General features: G+C 32.0%; 1 protein-coding gene across 1 annotated transcript; it reads left to right on the forward strand.

The window, feature by feature from the left end:
• The first annotated feature begins 790 nt into the window (after positions 1–790).
• Positions 791–18,652, forward strand: LOC127840944 (uncharacterized). The gene is made up of 6 exons (XM_052369409.1): positions 791–891; positions 1,171–1,242; positions 6,460–6,641; positions 11,352–11,562; positions 12,278–12,356; positions 13,272–18,652. Exons 3-6 carry the CDS (start codon positions 6,557–6,559, stop codon positions 13,452–13,454), a joined length of 558 nt encoding a protein of 185 aa, XP_052225369.1. The 5' UTR covers positions 791–891; positions 1,171–1,242; positions 6,460–6,556; the 3' UTR covers positions 13,455–18,652.
• The last annotated feature ends 1,468 nt before the right edge of the window (positions 18,653–20,120 follow it).

Below are 20,120 nucleotides of genomic sequence, written 5' to 3' on the forward strand. Positions count from 1 at the left end.
TGATGAGTTTTGAAGGTATTTCTGCATGTTGCAATCAATTTGCCGTGAAAACGGTTGTTTTGGAAATTTAGGACACTGTAACATGGGTTGTGTGCGTTTAAAGGTACAACTAACTCAAAAATCGATAAGCGATCGCATGCCGTGACCCATTTAGACGGCACATATCTATATCAGTAATAAAGGTACTCTAAAATAACGTACTAGTCTATAGTCGGGAAAAACACTTGTTTAAGCATTGTTGTATACTTAAACATGTTAACTGTACGTTCGAATTAATATAAAAGCGCTGACAGTAAATTTGTTGGATAGTAAGAATTTACCCCTAACATATGACAATAACTTTTCTTCAAATAGTATTGCGTTATAAAATGATATATTTATACCTTGGTAAAAATGGACCTTTATTTTGCCATTTATAAGTAAAACATTGACATAAAAATAGTGTTCAGTGGCACGTTTAGTAAAAGTTTCCATTATTTGTCACAAAAGGAAAACATATATATTGTGTTTTATAATGCCTTTCCTTTTTTTATATCCATACCCAATCTAAATAGATAAATATGCGATTGCAGTGCTTTTCAAATAGCAAACAGCAAGCAGGTTTGCGTTTTATTTATCATGGGCTCGCTTGAGATAATTCTACTGGCTTATCACTTGAATAGCCCATTCACTGATTTGACGGGATTTCATCTGTTCTTTATATTATCAATACATCTTTTAACTGTAAGTCTTCTTTCAATCAAAACCGATAATCTTTTTAATGTATTTCCTGTATTGTTTGAACGTTTAGTCATATGGCACTGTTTGTTTTTTCTTCAGGGACCTGAGTTACAATCGGTTACGAAATATTTCTCGGGCCGCGTTCAACGGCTTGACTCGACTACAAATACTGTGAGTAACACTAGACGCATGATTTGTATTGAAAAACATATCGTCCAGTTGTTAATATATACATGTGTTAGTCTCTATTGTTGTCCCTTTGTCACATTGTTGCTTTCTTGTAAGAATGCTGTTTATCATTTATTATTCAATAAAGACACATGCTTGTCTTTCCCATGTAAAGGCGTACGCACAATCCTTATTGAACAATTAATATCTTATTTAAAATAGTTTACCAAATGTTTCATAGTATATGTGATTCGCTTTTTTTGACGTTGTTTTTTGTTAAAGGTCTTTATCCAACAACAGTCTCGAAGCCATAGACGCCGGTGTATTTGAAGGAGTGCCGAACATAACCGAACTGTAAGACGTGTTCAGATCAAATTTAGCACACATAAACAATGTAAACTTTTAATGTTGAGATTATCTATTTTTTCAATCATAACTAATGCGAACTGGTTACAATTTGCAAATATCATTTATTATAACTCATTTAAATATGTCTACCAATGGTTCAGAAAACCCATTTCCATTAAAATGGATCAACGTATCTCGTCTGGTAAGATATATTTTCACAATTTGTTTTTACATACAGTTGTAGTGAGAATAAAAATATATATTTAAGTCTAACTTGAATACAATTGCAAGCATTGTGTTGGTCTCTGCGCTAGATCTTAGGAACGTATTATCGATATGTGAGGAAACTTAAAGGCAATACTTTCAATTGTGTTTTGCTTTGACTGCGAAATAACATCACACCTTTTCTTTGTAAATCCATTTTACAATAAGTAAAAGAAATCGGCCTGGATGCAAAACAAGGATCTGGTTCCTCGCTCTTTATACAGCGGCGAAAAATGGAACTAGGCAATTGATGAATCAATACATCAATAAATCAATAACATTAATAAATCAATAAATCAATACACCAATACTTCAAAATAATTCGAGGGTCAATTTGTAAATAAATCAATAAGTCAATAAATCAGTAATCCAATTATTCAATAAATCCATAAATCAATAAATATGCTGGAATTTATATTTTATTATATTAAATTCATTCATTGTTATACTTATGAAGCAAAGTTTGTTCAATGTTTAAATATTATTTAAATTCAGAAAAAAAAACATTCCCGTATTTGGCTGCAAAAAGAAACACGGCTTATACAAGTTCATTGTTCATTAATGCTGCAAGAAGGAACTAGATGATTAGGAGTATTTGGAATGTATATTATTAAGCACACTTACATGTAAAATGATTTACAAGTGGTAACAGTTTCGTCTATGAAAATGTTTGTTCAGTTAAAAATTCCAGTTTCTTATTAATAAATACATATTTTAAAACAACTATTTTAATGTAAAATTGAATGCAGTCTATAGTTGTGTAGTACAGTATATTACACTAGGAAAGTATTAGTTTATGTTTAGTATATGTTATATTATTTCTTTCGTTCACAACTTTAAGTTCGTTACTTGGTTTGAATAATGAATATGGCAATTTGTATGCTCCTTATTCAGGAAAAAGAAATGTATTTATTACATTATTAATATATAGAATTAAGTAGAAACGTGTTAGAATATTTTTTAATATCAAAACTAGATGCATAATAATTGCTATAGTTATATTAAAGAGTGTTGTACACAAGAAGTCATTATTTTACGGAGAAAATGCAAGTTGCTTGTTTTGTTCAAATAAGTTACAACGAACAATAATATAAATAGGTACAATTGTACAATGAAAATACAGTAAACGCTAATATATATATATATATATATATATATATATATATATATATATATATATATATATATATATATATATATATATATATATATGTGTGTATATATGGAGAGTGTTTACACGTTAAAAAAATATATGATGTGAAGCGCCAATTCTGTATTCGTTTCGAATAAGGAATAATTAACCAATTCGTTATTCATTTTTCAGACGCGATAAATCTAGCTGAGTAGTTATATGATAGTATTAATATGTTTGATATAATTAATAAATGTTTCATTATTAATATATTTATTTGGTACAGTTTGGTACCATGCATGTTTCTGTGTTGAAGTTCTAATAAAAATATTAGTTAAACAATAAAAATGAATGGTCATCAAATTTTATGTGACAATAATTAACAAACACGCATTCCGTAATTTTGCTAAGAATAAAGGAACACATAAGTGGTTATACCATGGTGTTTATTACGATGAGTACAAGTATTGATATTTCTGTTCCGACAATCTGTTCTTCTTTCTGTCTGTCGTTTTTGTGTTTGTCACGTCTTTTGTAAACTGACAGAGGAATGAAACTTACAACACATGTATTAGCATTCATGTTGAATTATGATATTTTGATTCATTTTTCGACACGTTAAAGTTTGATATAAAAGAGGACTGCTGAGGCATCAGTGTCCTACGAACAGATGTTTTTCCATGAATGGGTGTTGAACTATAAAAAATACGCAAAACGTTCAATGAAAAGCCTTTGTGATGTTAAAAGAGAGTGTTGATTTGATTCTCAGACGTTCGAGGGTTCGAATCACAAAATTGAAAAAGTTGTTTTTAACTTTTCTTTTACAATCACCTTGGCCATATCAATATAAATTGTTATCCCTGTATATACTCCGTTTTACGTTATTAAAACTTATTAAATATTGCAAGTTTTAGGTGACTAATTCCACCGTGGTTTGTGTAGGCAAACATATTGTTTCTTCAACTATAAGTTGATTTGAAACTACAAATCACCTTTTAATCATTTTTTTCATAATTGACTAATACGATATGAAGCACTGCTGAATAGCATCGCTTAAGTGAGTAAGATTAAGTTAACAACATGGGGTATTTCGGGTCTGATTCGTTTTCATTTACCATTAGTGCCATGCATACTTTCCAAACGTGTTTTTGACATTTGTTTATGAAATAAAATGTGTTTCATAAGTTTTGCAACATAAATTTATGAAACTAAAATATTGTTATATATTCAATCAAGGATAAATCATAATAAACTTAAGCGTTCAAAAATTGCATGTTCATTTTGACGATTAAACCACGACGAATGACTAGAGATTATTATTTTTCTGCTTTTCTGATGGGAGATAACAACACTTTTTTGCTTGGACGTCTTTATTCCGTTGTTTACATCGTATTTACTTATACATGCATTGATAATAAATGGAGTTATTATTATATACCAAATAACTCTGGCTTGTTCAATATTTAAATTCATAAGAGTGTTTGTTTAAATACTAAAAAAGTTGACTGTTGGAAACTGCAAATGTCAGAGAAACCTTATTTGGTTAGGTACAATTTGCTTTGTCGTTGATTTAAATGCATAATACAATACACTTAGGAAATAAGCGACGAAAGAATAGACAATCAAAATGCAGTATTGTAGTATTCAAACCTAAAAAGTATTAAGATAACTGTAGTTTTATATTCAACACGTGAACTTGGATAGTATAAGGTGTAATTCATATAAATAAACTTATATTTGCAAATTACTGTACTGAAAACTCGAGAAGCCAATGAATGATATTTTTTAAACAAAGACTCAGTCGTTAATGATGTGTGTATATTTTTGAGCGCTTGCACTACATAGAAAGATAATATATGTAAAGTATCGTCAGGGCTGGCGCTTTTTTAAATAAATCATATTGTAGTCATTTGCGACTAAAAACAAAGAACAAATTTGCAAAAGCAAACCATGTTCAATATGTTAACTGTACTGATAATTGTTAAAAAATGGTGGTTTATAAAATGGGAAAAATCTTAAAAGCAAACACCAAGATACTGGAATATGAGAAAATCAGTATATTTAAATTAGACAAAAACAACGACAGTTTTTAGATGATATCAAATAAATTTGAGATTTGAAGACCTCTTTGGTTTTCGCATTACACATTACAAAGTCCCTCAAACATATTACACTAGATTTTCTTCAAAAAGGATAATTTCATAAAACAATGTATTTCTACCCTAGAAAACAGTAAGTTCATTCTCCAATTGTAATCTGTTTGCAACATAAACAGAAACAATACTTCAATTAAATAGGAGAGAGGGGTGGGGGTAGAGAGGGTGTATAGTGTGTGGGTGTGGTCATTTATTATGGATCTGAGGTGGAGTGTTGGGGATGGTTTGGGTGGAGTTTATTGTGGTTTGTCAGGTAATTATTGATTAGTCAAAGTAATTTGACCTTGAGAGTCAAGGTAATGAAAAGGTTATGGTCAAATTCAACTTGCCAGGTACAGTACTCTCATGATAGCATGAAAGTATTTGAAGTTTGAAGCCAATAGCCTTAATACTTTAGAAGTAAAGAGGATCTCAACACAAAATTTAACAAATTTTCCAAAGTTACTAAGTCAAAAGAGGGCCATAATTCCGTCAAAATGCCAACCAAAGTTATACAACTTGTCCTGTACAGTTTCCTTATAATAGTTAGCAAGTGTTCCAAGTCTGAAAGCGATTACTATGATACTTTAAGCGCAAAGTGGACTTAAACACAAAACTTTTTAATTTTTTAAGTATAAAGAGTCCATAATTCTGTCAAAATGCCAGTCAGAATTACATTTCTTTGTCTGCACAGTCAGTAAGTGTTACAAGTATGAAAGCAATAGCTTTGATACTTAAGGAATAAAGTGGAACTAAACACAAAACTAAACTTAATTGTCTATTTTCTAAGTATAAAAAGGGCACATAATTCTGTCAAAATGCCAGCCATAGTTATCTCACTTTGCCTGCCCAGTCCCCTCATGATAGTTAGTAGGTGTACCAAATTTAAATGCAATAGCTTTGATACTTTATGAGTAAAGTGGGCCTAAACACGCCGACGCAGACGCCGACGCAGACGCTCAGGTGATGACAATAGCTATTTTTTTCAAAAAATAGATGAGCTAAAATCTAAAGCGATATTCACGCAAACTTTGAGTACATGTTTCTTAATGTTTAACAAAAATACCATATTTAGAATGCAATTTGTTTTGAGTTTTACGTTGTAAATTCAACTGACAAACGCACAAACCAATCCACAAGTGTATGGGAAAATAAAGAATTCTCCCATTAACACAGGTTGTTTTAAAACATGCATTCTTATGCATGTACATATCTCATATTTACATATTACTATAAAATTGAAGTGTTTGTATACATAGTCTGCAGACAGGTATTCGTTTTGGCTGGAGCTCGCTTGATATTACTTTTTGTTCTATTAATTCCCCCGGTAAACCTTTGAAATGTTTTCACTAATGTTATTTGAATGTTTAATCAAAGGTCTGTTCCTGATGTTATTTTTTCAATGGTTAAAAATGACCAGTTATCGTTTGTTAAAAAGAAAAAAAACTAAACAATTAGTAGGTATTATAATGTTTATAATTCAACCATTATTTCATGTGCTAAACAACCATTGATTTTCTGTCAAGTGATTGTGAAGTACCAACACCGAAGCCTAAAACTGTCACAAACAATTGTTATATTACACATTCTTTTCTATTCGACATATCGGAATCGTAATTTATTTTGAAGGCCTCCAGTTAGTAGTAAAACTGTAATTTACACTTAAATAGCTGTAGATAAAAATTGTTCCAGTGATCTCGAAAACAATCCGCTCTTCTGCGACTGCCAGCTGCGATGGCTCCTTGAGACAGAACAGGGCGGCAAGTCCAAGATCAACGTATTCGGCGCCATGTGTAATGAACCCGCGCACCTGAAGGGCCGATACATATTGAACGTTACCAAAGCGGAACTCATCTGCAGCAGGCAGACACACGGTATGATGATAACGTGTATAAGAATTTGTGTTCATTTTTCTGTCATGCGTCGTCCGTCGTCACAATTACATTGTTAAGACTTTAGAGGACACTTTTTTTCCAATCTTCATGAAACTTTGGCAGAAATTTTGTCCCTGTTATATCTCTGTTTAGCTTGTAAATGGCTCCATAAAGTAACATGGCCATCATTATTAAAACAAATGACATCTGAACGTATTTAGAAAATGGTTCCGGTTTGTTGAAATACATCGCCGCCAGTGGTGGGGAAGCGTTTCTTTTCTGGCTCTAATGTAACCTTGATTACACTTTAAAAGTCAATTGTATGCTATATTAAAAGCTTGGTAACACTATTGAAGTGACAATCAGAGTAAAATTTTCACGAAACATTGGTCATATCGTTTGCTTTCATAATATCTTGGCAAAATTTCTAACATGGTTTCGGTTCCTTTAAACACATTCTGCAATGGGTATGCCTTTTATGACTAAAGTGAAACCTTTTTACGCTCCTATGGTTACATTTATTGGCAAATATTCATGCAACTTCGTCAGAACATTTGTCCTAATGAAACCTCAGCTTAGGTTGCAACAAGATATGTGAGCCCCAAAAATAGGTCACTTTGTCAAATTTGCAAAAGAATCTTTCTTTCATAGAAGTCACTTTCGTTGTCAAATCTTCATGAACCGCGGTCAGAACATTTGTTGCAATGCTATCTCAGCCGAGTTCAAAAATAAAAATGGGACGACGCATTAAAGTAACATAAATACTCAAAATCAACGAATATTTCGCAAAATATTTCGTAAAATAATTTTCACCATACAATGTTCTTTATAGCAATAGCCAAAATTTAAATGCTTGGTTTGGTATGGTAACATAGATTTAACAACATACACAATGCTCTTTTTATTTTTTGTGCGACAATATATTTCATGTTAATTCACCGAAACGATTCCGAACATTTACGAGCGAACGCGTGACTGCCTTCGGGCAGCGTCGGAAGAACGACGTATTTTTGAGAACTACGTCGTGCTTCCGGAGCTGCCCGAAGCCAATCTCGCGTTCGCTCGTAAATGTTCGGATATCGTAGGTGGAAACTCTCATGCAATGTATAATGATACAATAATTAAAAACGTGCATTTTGTTTCGCGTTAAATTTATGTTCCCAGACCACATATAGCGTTAACATTTTGGCTATTGCTATAAAAGACATTTATTTCGTATGTGTTTGTTTTTTTGAGAAGCATAGTACGAAATTTTTGTTGACTTGTAGTGTTTATGGGCTTTTAAATATGTATGTATTATAAAGAACTTTCATTATTTTGAACTCCACCTTGTCAGAAAAGTAAGGTTCCTTGGGGTATCAGATGAGCGACTTCGGGCTCATAACCCTCTTGCTTGATGATATTATCCGAAAATAACTTTCTGTCAAACATTTTGCATTATTTAATTGTTAAAAATAGTAAAGCTCTAGCGGTGATGGTCCTTTATCCTTCCCACACTTTTGTACAATGTGTGAAAGTTTGAGCTGGTTAAAGAATCTACTGGCAGAACACTGGCGTCACAATCTGATGGTTGCAACTTCGAGACTATGAGCGCTGTTAAAACCTATTACACATTCATATGCTGCATGAGATGTTAAACTGGGGTGCAGGACCCAGGGTTGACTAGTACAGAAGAAATCTTGGAAAAAACAAACTGTGTATGAACAAGATAACATGTTTTGCATTATGATTGTTTACAGTACCTTTCAAATCTTTTCTTGTGTTTTAAACTGCCAAATTCTACCAGATATATCCAATTGGTGTAATTCATTTATACAGGATAGGCTTCTTGCTTGATTTGTGCAATTTAACTGTTCAAGTCTTATTTAGAAAAGTCACAACACAGTTTATTATTATAATGATAGAAAGTGCTAAAAACTTCTGGTTCGTGTACAGAAAGGGTTTATGCAATAAATATAGCCTCAAATTTGTGTTACCTTCAGTTTCTGTTCTTAAATTCTAACATGAGGGTTAACCACTGTATGCGATTTAAATGCTAACGAAACTATCTCAGCTACACGTATCTGGAGTATATTGCATTTGTAATTCTTTGATGTTTCATTATTATATGAATATGTATCTATTTTGGATCATGATTGCACAACACTCTTTTAGAAATTTCTCCTTAGAAAGTTTCATACAGTTTGAAGGAATTGACGAGTAAAAGTATATATGAACATGGTACATGTAATGTCTGAAACTTCAAATTTTTCTAGTTTGTTGGCATTGCACATCATACAGTAACAGAAGGAACGCCATAAAAGTATATTTTGTAGAAAGCAATGACAATTAAGCATAATGATATTACAACTGATTGCACATGTGAGTATATAGGTTAACTAATTTTCACAATCTTCAATATCTCGTGGAGGTATATTTGATTACATAACAGAGATTATATGCAAGATAATATGCATGGTGCCTTTTTATTTGATAGCATACAACATATCATTATTTTGATAAATGCAAATACTTTTCAGCTATTTAAGCTACTTCACACTCATGTTACTTATAAATATTGTTTGAATTTGTCTGGAGCGCAGCACATTAAATGCATAAAATAAACGTTGCTTTATATATACTTATATGCAAATTATTGCGCGATCAATTAATGATTGCTTTTTTATTATATTCTTAATTAAGACTTTACTTCTATTGGTGTGATTTTGAATATAGGAATTAGTGCTCCAGCTAGGATTTAAAAAGGGTGCGTGCAGTAATACAAGTATTATCCTTCTGAAATGTTTTTATTATGGCATGTTTAATTTTAATATTTCATATTTCATGAACATGCATTTTCATTCACAAGATTGTCACTTAAATTAATACAACTAGTTTCACTGACATAACTAGTTAATGTATTGGTTTTCCAAATAAAATTTGCTTTATAATTATAGGGCGCAGAATCCTGCCACCCTAGTGTCCCATTCTTCCTTATATTAGGCAGATGGGGCATGTGGGTTACAGGATGCTGCGCAATTTCGTTATGCCTTTCTGCGTTCAGCACATCATTTTGAATGTGATTTTTATATCTGTTCTTTTATCCACAAGTTTGATGTGAAATTGGAGTGAACTATATGAGACCCGTGTACACGTATGAAAACAAAATATATGGCTTTTTCTGGAATCGGTGTATTCAATCAGATTTATTTCTGGCCCTCAATGGCATGGTAACCTGATTAATATAATTAAAATCCAGGTCCGAGCAGCGCTTTGATGACAATAATTACCACTGATATAAGCATGTGAATTATTTGAATCAGCTCGGGCTAAATACATATGTGACCAGCATCATCCCAGATTAGCTTGTGCATTTATACGATACAGTACTGTAAGCTCATGTATTAAATCTAGTTTTCCTGTAGCGCAACTCAATTTTAATGAACATGTGGACAGTATATTGTATCCGAGTGCAACATATTGCTTTCCATGTATAATGCTAGCCTGAAAGTCTGAAAAATTCAATATGTTCATCGCTTGTATTTTCTTTATAACGAGGATTTTTTAAGGTCATTTACCAAATTTCATGAATTCTATTGAATCAAGTACTGTATTTATTTATGCTAGATATTCCACCGTTGTTGCTAGGTATGGATGCGTGACAATAGTAAAAATGCATATATTAGATACGAATTATATCTTTGTATAAAGCCCCATATTCGATTGTATGATTGTTTTATATGAACATATACCGGTGTAATTTCATGAAGATATTATTTATAAATAGAAATACTATTTTTCGTATTATTTAACCTTAGGTCAATATCAGGTCCTCTTTTCCAAACATGTATAAAGTAGTATGTGTACCAGTTAATCTTATGCATTGAGCAATCTAGCATTGGGTGATGATCTTGTGCTAATATTATTTCAGTTTACATATTTTGTCGTTTATACCAACGATTACATGAATCAAAGTACTGACAGTACTGGTGTGACGATGATTTTGAAGAGGATGGATATAAAAGCATCAATTTAAGTTTAACTACATCACCACTACTGTGTTATTTTTATTGCTTGTCATTTATCAGCATCCTTAATTTAAGATTTGGCATAGCTGCAGTGTACATGGACTTTTAGACAATCCACAGTTCTTTATAAAACTATATTAAGAACAAGAGGCTTTTTTTGCATAATTAATTCGTACCCAACATTTTATTTCCCACATTTTGTTTCGTACCCAAAATTTTGGGTATGAAACAAAATGTGAGTACGCAAATGTTGGGTACGAATAAGTTATGCCAAAAAAGCCTCTTGTTCTTAATATTGTTTATTTTTCAGCAAAAAATGTCACTTTAAGATAATTCACAAACTTATAGAATTGTATATGTAATTCTATTGACTGGTCTTTAAGTATTAAAATGGTCAGTAATAATTATTATGTGGCCAGGCTAGACTGGACAACAATTAGGGGGGGGGGAATAGTGAGTAATGCAACAAAAATTTGAGGTTAGAAACTTAGCAATTCATGATAATAGATAACATCAATTAAATCAAAGTATTACAACTGGGGTACATCAATATTGACCCATCAAAATATTCCGGCCATGAGTTTTTAAATTCTGTCGTTAGGCACGTTTTAGAGAAATTATTTTACTTGTGCAGCAATATGAACTGTTTAAACGCGCCTTTTTGATTTTGTATCTATTGCTTTTTGTTCCTCTCACAATGTAGAGGCTTCAACATCTCAAGCACCGGAAGCACAATCAACTGCCTCATCGACTACGGAATCGTCGACATTGACTGCCTCATCGACTACGAAATCGTCGACATTGACTGCCTCGTCGACTACGGAATCGTCAATATTTGTGTACATCAGCATTGGGCTCGCTGTCGCTCTGTTGGTTGTCATCACTGTTGCAGTTATTGTCATCATAACACTGAAGTAAGCTGAAACGTTACTTGTCAAAAGTACATGTGTTCAATGAGAAGTGCAAGATACTGAAGGAAACGTAAATGGTATACTGTAAACGATTTCACTTAGTACATCCGATGGAATGAAATTATAATCCATAATGTGATGTACGACAAAACATACATGATTATTCGAGCAAGCGTTCATTACACCGGTATTAAACATTCGCATTGTGTACGTTCTCAGAAATTATAGTGTCTGAAAACATTGTCTGTTCTTTAAATATGTATGATTTGAAAGTTCTCAACTTGCTCAATCATCTTCACGTATTTATCGGACCCAATGCTCTTCTTTAACTCCTGTGTGTGTAAGTGTAACGTCACCAAGCGAATGCGGGACAAATTCATAAGGGCTAGTTTTTGTCACCGCTTCATTTTCGTACGACGGATTATACCGACCATTACTTTTTGTTCCTATAGGCATCAATGGTATCGTAAGATTTGGGATACCTTGGAGGTTACAGGAAGTTTGATTGCTGCTGGTAACTTTCTTCCAGAGCAGTTCTGCTTCTCCCTTCACTTTGTTGTGCACATTTGTTTTGTATTATCAATGATTTTGAAATAACGTATTTACATATTTATATCTAATGACTTAATATATTGTTTTAAATGTATTTATTTATTGATATATTAATGTATTTATTTGTATTTATTGTTCTGTATTTTACATTAAACCTTTGTCAAAGAAGACGCAGGAGGCATAATACCCATCCGATGACAGACCCCAAACACATTCTGCAATGCGTTACCTCTCCGATAGATGCTGTACGTTGCAACCCATTGATACAAACACAAGTATTTATATGTTATTGCTCTAGACGATCAGTAATGTTGATGATACAACACAAGCGTGCAATTATTAAAGCAACTAGATATTGAGAAAGACGAATGTAGTCAAATTGAGCCACTTTTCCTTAATCCTTTGCTCTCTCCCTCGTTGCCTATCGACCTTTTTGCTCGGGTATTGCCAAAATACAAGGTATGTTTAAAATATTAGCGATTGCATATCAATATAAAGAAGTGAAACTCCAGCTGCTGGAGCAGTATTGAGTTTTCATTAAAAACAATTAGTTGGTCCTTTATTTAAGGCAAGTGACCGATTGCCCAAACAGTACAAAACAGCACAATACAAACCAACATAAACACAAAATAGCAACGAGGGAGTGAGCAAAAAATTTAGAAAAATTGTTTTTGTTAATTGCAATTTTAAAACTTCAATCTGGAACGATCACAAGGTGAGTTTTTCGCCCAAATCACCATTTAAATAATATGCTACTGTAATGACCACTGTACATAATTGGCTGATTCTTTCTAAACCTGAAAAACCAAATATGAGAAGAATCAAGATGCGAATTGATGTGTTTTGCACTGTTGAGTAAATAAAAACGAGGTCTGTAGACGATTCCTCGCTAAAATGTAAAATGACGTCAAAGTAGTATTCAATGATCAGTCACAACTGATAGTAATTTAATTGTTAAAACAGACGCTTTAAAAGTGATTGCAATTAATAGCGAGGCTGTGAATGTCCGAATTAAATCGTATTTGATTAGGAAAAATTATTCATACAAGATGATATTTAAAAGAATTGTGCATCCGCAAAACGATAAATTTCTTCAATATATTTGTATAACCTAGCTTCGTTATGAACAGCAGCCAGATCACACTTACGTTATTATGCAGGGGAGAGACTATACAACTCTGGCAGATCGTGGTCCGATGGAAAACCATTATGATCACTTAGCAGACCTTGATGTGCATGCAAGCCAGTATTATGAGAACGACGAGATTGTCAGAGAGACAAGCCTTCAAACTAACGTTCCACAATACAGGGCGCCGCTATCAGCACCGACGATGGTTACCTAAAACCAATTACTGCAAAGTTGTCAAGGGACATATCAATACCACTGAAAACAAAGGACTAGCCGTAAAATTCAACAAGTGTCACTCAGCATAACACCATTGCCAACAGAGCGTTCAATGGGTATGCACGCCCCACTTAATAAACAGACATGCGATTGTCCCTTCGCACAAAACATCAAAGGCATCAGATTTTTTATCCACATGTATGGATCTTTTAAAGTGGAGAGGAATAGTTTATATTGTAAAAGACAAACAAACCAAAATGTTTTTTTTACATCCCGATATGTAAACAATGTATCACAATAACAATTCCAAATCAAGATTTAGTTTGAAAAACATATTAACGATAATGTGCATTCTTTTAGATATATATGTTAATTGTGTGTGTCTGTGTTTCCTTTATGTCCTTACATGATATTCTAACAGTAAATTATTTATTTAACGCTTCCTTTCGTGATGTGAGTTCTGGTTATTATCCCCCGCCATAGGTGGAGGGATATTGTTATGGCGTTGTCCGTCCGGCACTTTTTTGTCCGGTGCCATATCTTGGAAGTGCTTTGGCGGATTTCATAAAATCTTGGTATGATTATATATATCGAGAAGAAGACGATGCACGCCTAAGGGCATTGTACACCATCTGTTAATTACGGAGTTATGGCCCTTTGAATCTTCAAACAAATGCTTTTAAATATTAGCTTAGAACTTTATCTCCATTAAAACATGATCTAGCGCCATGAAACCTACCATAGTTGTTCTCAATCATCTGGGGGTGCTTCACATTCAACCACCATAATCCTATGAGCTAAGGTCAAGGTCACACATTGAGGTCAAAGGTCACAAATTTGATGAATTATTCATTATTTAGTCATTCCTTTACTATGCATCAAGGGATTCTGTAATAACCTTCCACAATTGTTCTCCCTTATCTAGCTGAGTGTCAAAAATAAGATCCAGGTTGCTAGGGTCATAGTCAAAGTCACACACAAAGGGAAAAATCATACATTTTGATTTTATATGCCTTAATAGGTAAGGATTCTACCATACTGAAATGGATTTTCAAAATGTCCTGATGTAATTGTTCTCAGTGCAACCCTATGTGATTTTGACCAAAGTCAAGGTCACACATCAAAGGTCACATATTTGTAAAAATATTTATTATTTAGCCATTATTTTACTTTTCATCAGTGGATTCTGTAATAACATTCCATAATTCTTCTCCATCTTCTTCCTTGCCGTGTGTCAGATGTAAGATTCATGTCTAGGATTAAGGTCAAGGTTCATGTCTAGGATTAAGGTCAACGTTATACAATATACTTCATGTAAGGTCATACGATTCACATCAAGGGTCAAGGTTACACAAAATCTTCATGTAAGGTCGTACGTTAAACCCCTAAACTGACCAGCATTTTTCCAGAATAATGTATACATCTTTGTACTTAGAAATTACAGGTTCGAGATGTTGTGCTACAACAAGGGAGACTATATAGTCGCTGACTTGTGCATCCGTCCTTTACTCTGGATGATATTGTTTGGCATGCTATTGTCTGCAAACCCATCACATGTACAAATGAGTTAAAAAAAATTGACAAAAGGCACAACCCTTCATTTATACCTTTTCTTTAAGTTCTACACCCATCCATAAACACAATTTATTTGGCGGGGATATCAATTCAACGAATTTGCTGGTATTATGTTAATCTTGATGTACAATAACGCTGTACAATTTGCATGTATATTGATGTATTTCTTACGTTTATCGCAATTCCATGCGGCAAAATACTCAAAACTTTAACGAGAGTTCAGCTTACATCCGTCATATTTTGCATTGATGAATACTTCTATTGAAAGAATGCGATTTTAGAGCACTAGTTTGCTGAATAATGTAAAATATAAAGTTTAAAACAGTTTTTGGTATATTCATTTCTAAAATCGCATGTCAACATACTGTTGGATTAATATTCGTAGTGCGGAGTGTGCTGGATGTTGAACATAACACACAATAATATGGCGGTGCAAATGAAAATGACCCTTGTTAATTTATTTTGCAATTACATACCGTATCAAGTATACTTATTTCCATGAAACTATCATTGTTTCATAACATGGATTATACTGAACATATATTTTTCTAGATATATGGAGTTCCAGATTTCCGTTACAATTTTGATCAATTTTTCCAAGAACTATTTTGCTGTTTTCATATGCTTGAATTACCTTTTTCTTCCGTTTGTTGAATTGTTTTAGCCTGTAAGTATGGTTGAAGTTCATATTGATTGATGGAAGTTAGTATAGCGAAATCAAATATACTATGCTTATATGAGTTATGAGTATTATTGTATGTATATTTATAAGTTTCATTCTTAACGCGTCAAATTAAAGATTGTAGATTTTGTTATATATTACGCAAATACAAAATATAAATGTGGTTGTTGTAATTCGTCAAATAGTTGCTTGATCCATGGTATACTTACTAACTAGAATAAATACGTGGCTACTTTGCTGAATCAATAATCAAATTTAGTCATGTTTTAATATTACAAAATATTATTACTTATGACTGATGGGGTAGTTTGCTTTTGCATGATAGTAAAATACATAGATTGCTTTGAGAATAGTCTTATAACGCTTCATCTTTTTGACAAGCATGATTTGTAACATTGGATGAATGAATGCGTTACGCTATATTAGAAGTGTTAATATTTGTATGCGTGTATTGTCCGAAGAAAGTGAACTTGAAATCATGTTTCTGTACTTCGATTTTGTTTATTCTAGAAATATATTAACTATAATCATGAAAAAATATATATATTTCTTTTATGAATGAACTGTTTAGTGTACGCACATTGCATTCACATATTTCTCTGTTACTTTTTCCTTTAAAAAACTGAATATCGTGCGCATTTATCTCGAAGCGTGTTTTTCCAAAGATCTGTAAACATATATTTCGATGTTATTTATAATTGCGATAAATGAACTGGAACAATGCATTATAATTTCTTTGTTATATATCATTGAGGCATAAATCGACTGTATATGGAGAGAATCGATTTCGATATTTTTTGTTAATGAGATAAATAATCTCTATCGAGCACATGTACTTGGATATTATACATGTATATGAATTTAATGAATGCATATCTAAAGTAATTATTTAGATGTTTTTTTTTCTGATGCAAATCTATGTACATATTTGATGGCTCAATTTTCCTGAGATACATCTACTAGTGAATGCTTGTATTTTTATTTTGTTTAGTTTTTGTTTTTTTACAGAAATGGCATTATATTGTGAATATGTATTTTGAATTTTAAGGTTCATGTTAAGTGCAAAAATGACCCCACATAGCAGAAAATGAAACATATAAAAATGATCAGTAATACCCAACATAAATTAATGAAATTTACACATGGTTTCAATAATTACATATTTTTTTCTACATATGTATACATTTTCCAAAAAAAACACTCACAAATCATAGTAATAATGTCATTATTAGCAAAAATATTCCAAGTAATGGCAACTTCTCAAATTCATTAAAAATAACACACATGAATTAAATAAAACCACCAACAGTATAGGCCAGTTATATTTAAGGTACTACTACCATTGAATTGCGTCAATAAAGCCCCACAACGACACTATGCGTATTTCAAAATGAACATGTCTATCCCTCGAATCGCTATTTATAGATTTTGGAAAAAGTCTAAGTTTTCACTTGCATAGCATGCGATCAAGAGGAGTTATGATGTTATAAAATATATTTCTTGAAAATATATCATTTTCAGATTATCTCCATAACAATGACACTTACGTGAAATGCACTAATTCAATAGAATATTGATACATTTGAGTCTCCTCCCGATTTAATTTCATATGTCGTCCATCTTGGTCAGCAATTTGTATGTATCCGCATATACGAATTTGTTAAATATTGCTTAGATATGACATTTATTCGATTACATAACTTTGAATTACCTTATAAACATATTATAAATATTTTGGAAAAATGGATCGGTAATAATGTATAAATGATCGAATTTCGAAAGAAATATTTTCCGAATATACTTCCAGCAAATAACGCCTAGCTGAAGAAGTAAACATGACAAGACAATAACACATGTTTTTTTTAACGATGAAAAGGTTTTTATAGGATAGTATGTGTTCAATTGGTTATATATGTACGTGTGTCCAACATTTGTATAATTCATTGTTCCGATCCCACAAATAGTATGCCTAGATCGTTAATTGAAATAGTATTATGTCGACTTCCTTGAAACCGGATGTTTTTTTATGCCCCACAAATTTATCGAACGTGTATGGTGTTCGAGCAGTGATATACACATTGTCGTAATTTGTTTTAAGGTAGCCAATTAGTCGTCTTTCCGAGTTCTATATATTTCAATTGAACATTCAACGTGCTTTCCTTTTGGTAATATAGTTTAGTTTGTGTCATTGTGTCATTTTGTAACTATACTAAGTACTGTATTGCGAGTTTATCAGTAAATCTAAAAATGAAAGTTCACTGGAAAGTCCACCATTCTTAAAATAGTTCCCAATTTATTTGGTAATTTTGACAGTTTTAGATTTTTTTTCTTTTGCATATATTAAGATTGTTGGTGTGTGTTGTGTGGACTTTCCATTTGTAGTACCTAAAATTATGTGTATACAACAGTTTGACCAAAGGAATTTGTTCAATTTACCTCCGTTTTTGTTATTTTGATAAGTTCATGCATGCGCTGTAAATTTCTTCAATCGCAACATTTTGTGTCAATTTTTTTATATTATCATTTACTGATATGTTCTTCAAGTATTTGCGAGCCTATTGACATATAAATTGAATTAATTGCCATAATTTTATTGAAGTATTCCTATGTGAAGAATACGCCATTTTACACTTTACATGAACCTTATAGATATCATAATTGTATAACTTTCACACGTATATTGTTGGTTCCGAGATATATCTTGTGTACATATATTTTATTTTATGTTTTCGTTCAACTAAATAATTGTATATTAATCACATGTATAGCGCATTGATTTTATTTTCCCTGAGATGTTACAACTGTAAATGGTGCACATGTAAATTAATTTTATTCTTTCCGGTTTTAAAAGTACGGGATATTGTTCACATATATTTTGATTATGGGAAGATATAAGTGTATTGTGTGCGCATTGTTTTTTGGGGTCTTATTTTTTCATGCTATAAATGAACATGAGCTGTTTAAAGCAAAAATATTTAGATATAATATATATATATATATATATATATATATATATATATATATATATATATATATATATATATATATATATATATATATATATATATATATATATATATATATATATATATATATATATATATATATATATATGTGTGTGTGATTAAGATGTGTGCATTCTTTATTTTAATGAATTTAATCGTGCTAATATGTATGTCGATGGCGTTTGTTTTCGTGATGTAAATGAATTCATTGATGCACACATGTACTGATGAAAGATTTTCTTGCAAAATTATTGTGTTACAAATGCTTGTAAACTATATGTTTACAAGCATTATATGTTGCAGATTTATTTACATTTATTTTTTATCCACCGTTTTTACCAAAATATGTGCTCGTGTTATGCATAATTCATAATTGTTTGATTGGGATTGACTATGAACTGCATTCGTTTTTTTTTAGGGATAAGCTATACTTATACCGGAAACAACAAGTACACGTATAGTACATTACAATTATTGTTTACACATGTTGTAGAGTTTTCTTTTTTAGTTTCACATACTTGTGTACTTTGAACACGCTTTGAGCACAACCACTAATAATATTGTTGTCCGTTATTTGTATCAACGATTTCATAATGTGAAAAAAATCTAGTTAAACGTCGTAGTATTTACAAATATAGTTCGATTGTATGAATCACTTCTATTGTCCGAAGCACGACGTAGTTCTCACGAACTGCCCAAAGCCTATCTTGCGTTCGCTCGTAAATATTCGGATATCGTCGCGGGAAATGCACATGGAATATATTGTCACACAAAAAAATAAAAACGAACATTTTGCATCTCGTTAAATTTATGTTACCAGATCACATATATCGTTAAAATTTTGGCAATTGCTATAAGGCATACAGATTTGTCATGGCGTAAACTTATTTTAATGAAATATTTTACGAAATATTGGTTGATTTTGAGTATGTATGTTGCTTTACTATAACTGTGGTTTGTTTGAATATGCATGAATGTTTTTTAGTATTTATACCCCTTAACAAATTGTTTACCGCTATAAACACAATTTCGAGTCATCATGTGGGCTGGTCTGTTCTTTATTAGTTGGTTGTCCGAGGGGATATCCTCTTTTAACAAGAAGGGATTTAACTGATATTTGTTCTAACTTCATTTCATCACACCTCAAAAAGTTTCAAGTATTTTACTATGGACATCTTAACAATTGAATAATTTAACTGGAATAAAATTATACGTTTTATTGGTTTTCATTTATAAATAAGATGCTATGAGGTTAATGTTAATGCTTGTTAACACTATTGTCGTGTTTGAGTAATAATTGACTAAGTGTTTTGTTCAGCTACTCATGAACGGTTTAATCACACAATGGTTGCAAATGGTCGTTCCACGGCGGTATATCCAGTTTTCATAATGTTGTGTGTTT

Source organism: Dreissena polymorpha, chromosome 8 (assembly GCF_020536995.1).
Source record: "Dreissena polymorpha isolate Duluth1 chromosome 8, UMN_Dpol_1.0, whole genome shotgun sequence".
In the NCBI taxonomy this organism is placed as follows: Eukaryota; Metazoa; Mollusca; class Bivalvia; order Myida; family Dreissenidae; genus Dreissena; species Dreissena polymorpha.

Bases quoted from the DNA above. Each gene is read 5' to 3' on its own strand.
- LOC127840944 (XM_052369409.1), top strand. From the start codon at position 6,557: ATGTGTAATGAACCCGCGCACCTGAAGGGCCGATACATATTGAACGTT. The intron at 6,642-11,351 runs GTATGATGATAA...CTCACAATGTAG, and splicing joins CTGCAGCAGGCAGACACACG to AGGCTTCAACATCTCAAGCA. The intron at 12,357-13,271 runs GTACGTTGCAAC...GTTATTATGCAG, and splicing joins TTACCTCTCCGATAGATGCT to GGGAGAGACTATACAACTCT.